This window comes from Rhododendron vialii, chromosome 13a, assembly GCF_030253575.1.
Source record: "Rhododendron vialii isolate Sample 1 chromosome 13a, ASM3025357v1".
Taxonomy (NCBI): domain Eukaryota; kingdom Viridiplantae; phylum Streptophyta; class Magnoliopsida; order Ericales; family Ericaceae; genus Rhododendron; species Rhododendron vialii.
Genome location: NC_080569.1, coordinates 28321060 through 28333236, shown reverse-complemented (window position 1 = coordinate 28333236; position 12177 = coordinate 28321060). Strand labels below are relative to the sequence as shown.

The 12177-nt window shown below is 36.3% G+C and overlaps 1 protein-coding gene across 1 annotated transcript; it reads right to left on the bottom strand.

Annotated features, from left to right (window-relative positions):
- Positions 1-6582: 6582 nt before the first annotated feature.
- On the bottom strand, positions 6583-9312 carry LOC131313331 (ervatamin-B-like). Its single transcript, XM_058341586.1, has 2 exons — positions 8802-9312; positions 6583-7675 (listed from the first exon to the last, which is right to left on the bottom strand). Exons 1-2 carry the CDS (start codon positions 9247-9249, stop codon positions 7092-7094), a joined length of 1032 nt encoding a protein of 343 aa, XP_058197569.1. The 5' UTR covers positions 9250-9312; the 3' UTR covers positions 6583-7091.
- Between the last annotated feature and the right edge of the window lie 2865 nt (positions 9313-12177).

Sequence of the window (12177 nt, the reverse complement as noted above, 5' to 3'; positions counted from 1 at the left end):
CTTCATCTCCAATCTTGATGTCAAAGTCTAAGTATTAACATCCAAAACACTTATTTTTTGAATTCTAAAATGTCAAAAATATATTTGGCATGAGGAGACAAATTTGAAGCGAATGGTGTGGAGCCAAATTCACGTTGGATTTGACACTCGATACCTTTGACATGAGAGTTGGATGATGTCAAAAGTTACCATTTCTACGCCAAGAAGAATTTGAAGCCACGGATACCAAAATAGTAAGGACCCCGTAAAATTTAAAAATTTTAGGACCCTAAAGCTGATGCACCTCAAGGTTTGCCTCAGGACCGTGGATACAGAATGCAAAAAGTTTAAGTATTTGCCAGGCATTAGCACTGGATGATGTAAGCTTCCTCGTTTGAGTTGGGCGACTTGAGCTGCTCAGATTTTATCTTATTAATAATCACTAATGTTTTGGACCAATTGGCTTGTAGCCCAGTTGGTAACTCTTGGCTCTCCCTTATGGGACCAAGGTTCAAGCTCTGTTGTGGGCAGTTTGTGGGTTCAGAATTATGGATAGTCTCTGAACCTCCTGTAGACTAACTCACTAACTTCCTCCACTAACCGCATGTGGTAGTCAAACATGATCACCATAGCATTGCGCGCTCTTTGTCAATAGCTATGGAGGGCCTGCTAATAAGGTTGTAAAGAATTGTGATTGTAGTGTTGCAGTGGTAATTAATATGGTCTAAATGCGCTAGTCTTTTTGTCCCAATTTGGATGAAGCCAATGAACTACAATTGGGCGGGCAGTCAAGGGCACATATTTATTCTGGGGGCGTTGTTGCTAAATTAAATGGACTATAAAATCCTTGTTTTTATGCATTTTTAGGCAGTCTATCTGCTCTGATACATCAAATAATATATTAGTTAGCATAAATAACTTGACTATTGCCATGCCTTAGGCCATTCATAATGGTATAATCAAAAATAGATAACCAAAAGTTGACACATCAACTTTTGATTATTCACTTAAGAGATTGCTAAGTTTAACAATGTTGAGGTTTACAATGGTCACTTCTAACCCATAACCAAAATAAGAGGTCCACTACAATTTCACACAATCTCTCTCTCCCGTTTTGTTTCCCGTTATTCACTTCCCTCCATTACGTTTTTTTTTGGCAAAAATATATCGAATATATGGTGTTCTTCCTAGAGTTATCTATCAAAACAACACCGATTTTTTTTTTCTTCCTATTCCTATAGCTTATATCACAAATCCACCACTCTCTTAATCTTTCAAAAAAAAAAAATCAAATGTGTTCTTAAATTTGAAAAAGAATGCAAGGTTCTTTCTCTCTCTCTTTTTTTTTTTTTTTGCAAGGTTCTTTGTTTACTCAACCATAGGGGGAGGAACAAAAAAATAAATAACCACTTTTTAGTCGAAAAAATCAATTTTTTTGCTAAAAAGTGATTATTTATCAAAATACTTGGGTAAAAGTAAAAAAAAAAAAAAAACACTTTTCCCGATTCCTCTCGTTGAGACGAATCAATAACCTATAAAAGTTTGGTGCAAAACTAAAAAATGCGAAAAAAATTCAAATAAAGACAATTTTCAAATTTAAGTTAAGTTTAAGTTAAATTCATAAGAATGCAGCCTAAAATAGAAACGTAAAAGAAGAGTAAAATACCTTAATCCAGCAATGATGAGTTAAATTATAGATGATCGAGAAATATGAGCTTCACTTTTGGAGGAAAAGAAAGAGAAACAGTTTATGATTGAAGTGAAGAAGATATAGAGCCAGTGAAGAAGAGAAGAATAAAATAGTAGTTGAAATACGTGTATATATGAATTTTGGAACTAGTTAACTTATGTAGCGTGGGGTTCACAAATTTTGATTATTAAAAAATGTTGTTGTTTTGGTTATCCAAAGCCCAAAATTTGATTATTTCTAAAGATGTTGCTAAGTTTGATTATACAATTGTGAGCCATTTTTTGCACAAATATTGTTAACTTTAACAACAATTGTCTTTTGGTTATACCGCTGTGGATAGCCTTAGACCCCGTTTGATAATAGGGTTTGAAAGTTGTATAGGACTATATATGAATCCTATGGGTCATCCAAAAATCTTGTTTGGTGTTTGCAAATTAAATTGGAAGGATTGCTAATAGGACTCTGTGGTCTGTAATTAATCTTTCCTCAATATACCTTTTGTTGAGTTCTTAATAAAATTTTATTTTGCCTATAAAAAAAAAGAATTGCTAATAGCACGGGATTGTGAATTCCACAAATTCACCGGAGCCCATCACAAGAGGGGTTGGGTATTAGCAATCCTATCCGGCTATCCCATTGGACTAAGGTGGAAAAAACAATATTTGTCCATACGCATTAACTTCTATGACACAAATGCCAACTGTGTACGTTAAATGGAGACTGCCCAAAAACTGTTAGGGAAAAACAGTGTATAGCAATTACAGTAACTGATTTAGAATTATAAATAGAAATTGTAAAAGGATCAAGGAAAGCAAACCGAGGTCCGTGTTTCACACGGTGCCCTTAAGACAAATTCGTCGCCTCACCGGAGGTTGTGTTGGCATCCGTCTCTTAGGAATACTCATCAAACTCAATTGCAGAAGCACCACCTGAACTGCCCGTCGAACTGAACTGTGTAATTTGTACTCTCACCCACTGGAACAGAAAGAATTTTTAGGAGTGGAAACTATTTTGAAAGATGAAGATGGTATTGCTGAAACAGGAAACTTGAGTGCCTTTTTATAGGAGGATTTTACAGACAAAACTCAACCATATGGGAGACAGAATTGAATTGGAGGAGGGCGAATCCACCTTACGGGGCAAACCCACATGATACCAGCCAATATCAAGCTTATCTTCCAATCCTCTGCTGATGGGAACAAATGATGATTCAACTGTATGATTGAATTCATGGTTTTGGGCTTAACAAGCCCACAACAATAACAGCCCAAGTTCACTAATAAGGTTTAGGCCCAACAAAAGCCTAAGCCCAGCAATAACCAATTAGCTCCAAACTAACCCAAATAAGACCATAGATCACAGATCTCGGACCACAGGCCGCTAGCCCACGAATCTTGAGTCTTGGCCCTAGCCTCGTCTAGGTGTTTGGTGACGGCGAGCGCTCGCACGTCCTCCCTTAAAATAAACTTGGCTTTTGCAACTTCCCATAATGAGACAATTCTCATTCATCCTTAACGGATTTTGTTCATATTTAGGCTTACCAAAATGTTGAACAATTCTTCCTTCTTTTTTTTCCCAACAAAAACAAAACCCAAGCCGTCACTACAAGAAAAATGAAAATTGGTGACGAAAAAGTGGTGACGAAATTTAATTTTGTCACTAAATGAGTATATTTGGCGACGAAAAAATTAATTCGTCACCGTTTTGACAACTTCCGTGACGAAATAATTTTGTCATCAAATATACCTGTTTAGCGACGAAAAAAATATTTTCGTCACCAAAAGTACCCATTTGGAGACGAAATACATTTTTCGTCACTAAAAGCTTAAAAAAAGGTGACGAAATTATTTTTTGTCGCCAAAGATAATCATTTGGTGACAAAAAAAAAATTTCGTCGCTAAATGAGTCCAATTTAGTAACGAAATATTTTTTTTGTCACCAAATGCTTAATTTTGGTGACGAAAAATAATTTCGTCACCATTTTAACGCTTTTAGTGACGAAAAATATATTTCGTCATCAAATGAGTACCTTTCGTGACGAAATTTATGAATTGCGCTTTGTCACTAAATGTATTTCGAACATAACTCTTTACTAAAAACTCCGATTGAGATAATTCAAATTGGGTTTGAACAATAACTCAATTGCCTACAACTTTCATGTTTATCAAAATTACTAATTTTAATGTTTAAAGGTTCAAAATTACATTTGAAATATATTTTTATGTTAAACATATATGTTATATATTAGATATTTCAAATATTTACTGAAAAGTGTGTGTGGTGCAGTTGGTTAGAGGTTGCGCGAAAATCTTAAGAGACTCGGGTTCGAAACCCAGCAAGAGCAAGAAAGAAGGATTTTTTTCCCATATGAAAATGTCTTTTGCAACGAAAATTTTCGTCACCGATGAGACTCATCAGTGACGAATTTTTTCGTTGCCAAAAGGAATAATTTATGACAAAAAATTTCGTCGTCAAAAAACACAATAAGTGAGGAAAAAAATTTCGTCACCAATTATTCACTTTTTGATGACGAAATATTTCGTCATCAAAAGACACTATAGGTGACGAAAAATAGATTTCGTCACCAGGTAGGAATCCTCGACAACCTTTAGTTGACAAATTTTTTTTCGTCACCTATATTATTTGTGACGAAAAACAAGCAATTTGTGACGATATTCATTCGTCACCCAATACAATTTTTCTTGTAGTGCGTTTTTTACACATTGCTCTCTCTCTCTCTCTCTCTCTCTCTCTCTCTCTCTCTCAATTGAGCTTCAGGATCACTATCAGTAATGGATAGTGATGAAAATAGATTTTGTTTTTGAAGGGGATGAAAATAGGTTATGTGAACAGGTTTTATGTTAGCAAAAATGAAACGTTGATGAAAATACATTATTATAGTTAAAAGGCATTAAAATATTTTTTCTGTCTCGATTTTTATATCCAGTTTTGAGATTTTTTTTCTAAAGATCTTGATGGAGTACTGATCCAGCAAAACAACTTGGGAACCAATGAATATGCCTAATTTTTTCCCCCTAACATTCAACCTTCAACTTAAAAGATTACATTCATTCAACAAGTCCAGAAGGACAAACACATCTACACAAACACTCATAACCAAAGGCCAGTTCAAGGGTTTTAGTGCCTAAGGCCTAATAAAAAAAAGTATGTCCTTAAAGATTTAATACTTAACAATTTTTACCGCAACAATCACAATACGAGAAAGTCAAACCAATATAAAGTTCTACTAATCATTACATACGAACACAAAATACAAAGTCTTCAAATAGGCAAATACTACTATTATCTCAAGAATGCATGAGTATCACTTGAATATTACTCGTGTTGCATTTCTAGAAGCATAAGTATCAATTGGGCATTTTTTTCGTTCTATTGGGCTTAAAAAAAGTACTACTAAAACCCAAGTAGTAAAAATATTAGAGTGCCCCTAAAATTTGGAATTTGGGAAAATGACGGCTTAGGACGTGTTTTGATAATTAATACCCGTCAATGACATTTTCAGCATGAACAAATGTTCTTAGCATGTCCTTGACGGGTATTAAAGTTGTGTTCCAGAACTGCCTTAAGTTCTTATTTTTTGTTGAATACGAATGCTTGTTCCACAAAAAAGCTGCTTAAGTACTTATTTTGTCGGTAAAGATATAGGTATCGACAGCCCCCGTAGGGAAATCGTACCGACGGCCGCGTCGGGCTGTCTCCGGCCACCGGACGGCCGATCCGAGCCGCCCAAAAATTCTAAAAAAAAAAACCGAGGGGGCCTAAGCGGGAATCAACGGCATCCGAGGTGTGTAGAGTGCTTGATCCGAGCACCTTTTTTTTGTGTATATATAGGATCAGCCGTCCGGTGGCCAGAGACGGCCCGGCGCGGCCGTCGGTACGATTTTCCTCCTCAGCGCTCATTACTCATAGCACAACTCCTTATTTGTTAAAAAGACAATTTCAAGCTCAAAAATCACGTGCTTATGCAAATAATTTTTTTATCAATATGGATCTTGTTTGATAGATCTCATTGAGATCTTTAATACGGTGCAAAAAAATATGATTTTTTTTTTCATTTACATTATTTTTGAGTTTGAAAATGTGAAATAAATTTTTTATTTGGGTTTTGCAGAATGACTCTTCTTATTTTTTAAGAAGGTTTTCGGAACGGGGTCTAATTATCAAAATACGTCATTAGCTGTCATTTTCGATTGGAATTTTTGAGATGCCCAAAGGCCTCTTGGGCCTAGTGCCTGGGCCGACCCTGCTCACAACACATGTGGGTTCCGCACATACTACATACCCCAATATGGTTAGGACTCAAATGTGTTGTGAGTGTTTATGTATTTATACGTGGTTCTAGACTTTTTGACCTTCATTTAACCTTTTTTTTAAAGGTTACTTCATTAGAGAGAGAGAGAGTTTAAAAGGTTACTTCATTAGAGATAAAGAGAGAGAGAGAGAGAGAGAGAGAGAGCGCGGGGGGGGGGGGGGGGGGGGGGGGGGGGGGTTACTTCATTAGAGAGAGAGAGAGTTTAAAAGGTTACTTCATTAGAGATAAAGAGAGAGAGAGAGAGAGAGAGCGCGGGGGGGGGGGGGGGGGGGGGGGGGGGGGTTCGTGGAGTAGGGAGCAAGAAAGCCAATTAAGGTATGGGTTTGGAGAATTTTTATTGTGTGTGGTTGTTATAATTGTGTGGGCTTTGTGCCCTGCGGTGATCGATAGTCAGATTTTCTATTTTGAAAAATTCTAAGAATTTAACCGTAGTGTGACGTAATTATTCTGAGACCAACCGCGGTATCGATTTATGGAGGAGAAATCTCATTGATCATGAAATATATTTACCCAAATATTAGAACACCCGAATTGAATTTAAAAGCACGTTAACTAATTAAATCAAACTAATTATCTAAAGGAGAATAATAATTTGGAATTTTTATTTATTAAAAATTTCAGAATATTACACATCCGAACCGCCGTGTACCCGTCGTGTGTCGCTGGTTCCAAAAACGATCGGAGAGGCACCATCCAAAGGTCACAATGACAGATCTGACACCGCAACACTCTCGCACACCTCATAACGATGGAGCTGTGCAACTATATATGCACAAGCTAACTTACTCACATATCACACACCACTAATATTACATGCACATTTGCACACTAAATTTAAACACATCTTATTTCTCCCTCCCTCCCATGCAAAATGTTTATCCGGTACGCAAAACAATGACTTAAAAATAATATATTTTTTAAAGAAGAAATCCAAAAAAAACTCATAAATCAAAACAACTCGTTGATATTGGGTATGTTTGAAAGTTTTCCGAATTTTTCTTGCAGAAATTATATCATTTTCAGGTCATCGTTTTGCAAACAGGACAAATATTTAGGATGGATTAGGATGTACGGAGTAGTAGTAATATTTCACATAGTTGGGTAAGAAGCTTCCATAGCAATCCCACAGAGGCCTTCCTCGGCAGCCACATCTCTTTCCATCCTAATATACCCATTCTCACCCCATCCAGAGCCCCACGAATTCTTAACCAACCAATACTTAGTCCCATCATCAGTAGTCCCATATCCAACCACGGTAACAGTATGGTCAAGCCTCGTGCCGCATGTCCTACTGTAGACACCACTCGAGTAGAACTGGAAGTCGCCACCGCTACTGATGGTAACGGCTACCGGTTGATAAGCCACGGCTTGACGCAAAGCCTGCTCGCTGTTCGTTGGCACTTCTTCATATCCGGTTATCGTGGCAGCAGGCTGGTACGAATTCTCGGTTTTGCAAGTTCCGTCTTGTCCCACGTAAGGGTAATTGTCTTCTGTCGTGAGACCTTGGTTTTGCCTGATGAATTCGAAGGCGTTAACCAGATACCCGCCGCTACAACCGTGGTTTTGAACATTGCAGTCAACCAGCTCTTGCTCGGATAGAGAGACTAGATTACCGGTTTTGATTTGGTTAATACCTTCCATAGCCGCCACAGCTGAAAACGCCCAACAAGATCCTAGGCAAAAGATTGTGACAATAATTAATGTAAAAGTTTTTTATGCCATGTGAATTTTGTGGGCCAATAATTATTACGTAGAAAGAATGTATTTCCTCTCAATGACGACCAAGGCCGAGGGAAGAAGACCATAGTGAGGTCAAGTCACTTGACCCGACTCATAAGAACATCCATAATAACCTAATTAAAATTGGATAATTAAAATTTGTCACATTAATTTTTGGTTATCCATTTAAGACATTGCTAAGGTTAGCAAATGTAAAGATTCACAAGGACATAATCAAAATTGGATGGCCAAAACATGCCACGTAACTTTTTTAAATTACAAAAATCAAAAAACTAAAAACCTGTGATTATAATTTAAATAATTTTTTTTTGAAAAAAAAAACTATTTAAAAAAAAAGTTTAGTGAAAAACAATCTTTAAAAAAGAGTTTATATTAAAAACAGTTGTATAAAAAAACAGTCTTGTGTAAATACATGATGTAGAACACGTGGAGGTCCAATTTTATGATCAATTGGACCGGTCGAAGCCTCGGAAGCCCAAACATTGTTTAATTCCAAAGATTGTTATCATTTGTACTGCATTATGACACGATTGATCTGTCAAAAAAAAGTTATATTTTTTGCCCCTTATTCTCGCCAAGCTCAACCAAATTCTTAATTAATCACTCCATGTGTTTGATCCAATTACGGACAAAATCTGGCTCCGCGCCTGAGGATGAGTCAATATTCTGGACCTCCATATACAATATTGATCATTACCAGTTTATCATCCAAACTTCATCTTAATTCCGTACGTCATACCATGTAACTAACTTAAAAAATATTCTAGATTCCTTAGATAGAAAGATTAATATTTATGTGGTCTGGTATTTAAATAATGATATCTTTTAGTTGATGGGGCTTTGGACAAAGTTTTCTAAGCCTTCGGAGTTTATGGAGATATCATAAAAATTTATGCAGATCCTTCAAACAAGAAGGATTTCTCGAGGTGTACAAAAAAAAAAAAATTACAGCTTAGACTAGCGTCTGATTTAATTTGGTCTTGATAACTCAGGTGCGGCTATATATGGAGTTGTTTCACATATACTATTAATGATGTCAATTTGTATCTAGATGCATACCACAATTTCTGCCTTGGTACTTGACGGGAGTAACTGCGCCTTTCTCTCGCCAATCCACAGTAGACGATTCAACAGTTGCATTTGCGTACCGAAAAGCTGTTTGTTCTGAGCCAGAAATCACTTTACTAGGTGATTGTAGCCTCTTGTAACCAGTATGAGAAGCCCGAAACTCCTCGTTGGTCAGGTCAGCAAATTGGTTCACACCCAGCTTGTATCCTTTGTCCGGACCGGAATTGAACACGTTGATATAGTCCATGTTGTCCTTGAATATCTTAAACCGGACGCCCTTCTCTTGTTCATCCTTGTAGATCCGTCCATGGCGAGACATCCATTGCTGGTGTCTTTCTAGCATGGAAGATTCCTCGTTGTTAAGGCGAGAGGAAGCTAATTGAGAAGCTAAAAATATTCCAAAGACCAAGACCAAGACTAAGGACAGGGTAGAAGCCATGGTACGTACTAAGTTTTACCTCAGCTAGGAATATATATTGTGGAAGTTGATGATAGTGTGATTGGGTAATTGCATGCAAGGCTGAGGTTTTATAGGCCAAGATTCCCATAAACTATCCTTGTCACGCGCGCAGAGAGAGAGAGAGAGCTACATACATCTGGCCTTGCAACATGGTCTGAGTGTTCACACCAAAGACCAACCCAAGGGAACACGCGACCTAGAATATAATAATGTTATTGGACAATTTATAATTTTTCATCCTTAAAAAAAAACTGAAGCCAAGTAAATCTCAATCAATCATCCCATGGACCAACTGATAAAAATTTACCACAAACAATAACATGAATTCAATGTATTTTACAAAAAATTTACACAAAGTGCGGAAGTGATGATTAAAAAATAGTACTACTAAAATGCATGCATTATCCTATGGATGTCAAATACAAAAAATTCCTAAGATGCCGCTAGAGTGATTGTCTAACTCCCTGACTATGGGGTTTGGAGGTTTAGGTCTTTGGATTGCCGACCCGTCTGTTTGGCTATTTTCTCCCTTATGAAGAATATGCCTCTTCCTATGCCCTATATTGTAAGCTCTTCGTTATCAATGGAAATCCTAAATTCCCCCCCCCCCCCCCCCCCCAAAAAAAAAAAAAAGAGCATATGTAGAATTTGTTTTTATCGGCAACACGAGCTTAAAAAGGCCATTTCTTATGATAATATATGGCGATTATTTGCTCGTTGAGGATCTTTTAACTGATTCATAAGCGTTCGATGAATTAACATATGCTTTTTCCTGCTCTTTACTTTGTAGAATGCAATATTGAGACAAACTTCATAATTCAATATTATATAACTTAATTATTATTTACGTTAATTGATGACAAAGATTAAAGAGAGCATTTTTATCCCCATTTTTTCCTCTGAAAATAAGAGCATTTAATCCTCTGAAAATAAGACATTCTTTCTATAAATATGAATAAACAATTCGGAATTATATCATTAATTAGCTATATAAAAAATATTTTAGCATTCAACGGTGGGTCGAAAAGATTGGATGAATGTGTAGCAGGCTTAATTAATTTGTCCCTCTACTTATCTGAGAGCCTCTTAGCTCTTTGTTAGTAATTCCTTGTGCCTGCCAAACAAGCAAGGGCTCGCGTCCCACGGTGATGCCGTTTTTTTTTTTCCCATCTTCATACTAATTCATTTCGAAATAACTGTTAATACATTTATATCTCTTTCTGCTTGTACAAAAATTAAGTTATGTTTACTTATGTAGCTGAAGAAGTTGGGAAAAATAAATATATAGTACTCCAAAAATAGGATGCATGTCATTTCGGGAGAATAATGAAAACCGAGAGTAAGAAATACGTTGATGACGAAATGGAACAGGACAAGAAGAACAAGAGACTCAACAAGATCCAAAATTCCAAATGATCGAAACTGACGCCATAAAGGATGGACTCCGGTCCCAGTAGCGCCTCAAACCCCTTCCAAGGGTACAACAAACTGTGCACAGACAATACGCATAGCGTGATTTTGGACCCATCTCCTTCATATATGACTGGAGCCGCTTATTTTGTTAAATAAAAATATTTTGTTTAGGATCATTGATACACAGCACACTCGGGCGGTTCCACATGTAGTTTAGGGGGTTCGTTTAGGACTTGAAAAATGCACCAAATTTTTGCATTTTTTTAACACAAAATTTTATTTTATTTTTTCATATTGTCGGCATTGAATTGTTCGTGAGACGTGAGTAGTCAAAAAAAAGTTTACTTAAATTTGTGAGTATATATGTAAATAAGATAACTCAACAAAACAAAATAAATTAAGCACAATTCACTTTCGATCATAATAAAAAAATTTATTTTATATAGAGCTTTGTATCCATTTTTTTAAATATTTTTGTCACCGTTGAACTAAAATTGGAGCCATTGCACACACCCACTTCCCCCTTTCGTACACGGACACACACTTTTCTCTATCACTTTCACTCTCACCCCACCACATCACAATTATTACTCAATAAATTCAAGTATAACTTATGTCCAACCAAAGAATAATTTTACCACAAGTACAGTGGAGTGCAATTCTTGGCTCTCTTATACTCACATGTACATGAACATGGTTCGATTCTCGTAATCACGTACCCATCATCATTCCCAATTCCCCTAGGATAGAGTAGATTATGTTTAACGAATGAAAAAAAAAAAGAATGATTTTACCAGATTACTTTTGTACACTCTCTCTCTTCCTCAAAACGTTCACTAAATTAATATTGACCCTAATCAACTTAGGACTATCACACACGAAACCACTATACATTTCCCTAGTAAGCAATTGTTTAGGTAAATTAGTATGTAGAATTAATTACCCTCTTGCTCTCACTTTGAAACTTAGGACCATCTCTACATAAAAGTGTAACTCAACAAAACCAACCACTAAGCCAGAATACCCGATCCCTAAACTATAGCTAATTAGTTATTCAAAAGAGACCTGCTATGGGTACACCATTTGGTGTACACCAAGTGTACATCGCCTTCTATGGGATCCACTTAAGGGTCTCATACAAATGATCAGATTCGCTCAATATTTTTAAAATATTTTTTTAAGCAGTGCTGTAAAAATTCAGATCCGTTAGATATCAGTAAAGACTTGATCGATTTTACGCCCAATTTCCTGTCAGCAAATCAAGCGTAGAATTGATCAAGCATTTACCGATATCCAATGGAGTTGATTTTTTACAAGGATGCTTAAAAAAATATTTTAAAAAAATTGAGCGGCTCCGATCATTTAGATGAGATCTCTAAGTGGGTTCTATAGAAGGCAGTGTAAATTTGGTGTACACCAAATGGCGTACCCATAGCAATTTTGTATTCAAAATTATGTGGATAATTATGATAAACAAATTACTTAAAATTAAAT

Excerpts from the sequence above, each read along its gene's own strand:
- LOC131313331 (XM_058341586.1), bottom strand. The coding sequence starts at position 9,249 with ATGGCTTCTACCCTGTCCTTAGTCTTGGTCTTGGTCTTTGGAATATTT. Across the intron at positions 7,676-8,801 it reads GTACCAAGGCAGAAATTGTG|GATCTTGTTGGGCGTTTTCA; the intron begins GTATGCATCTAG and ends TCTTTTGCCTAG.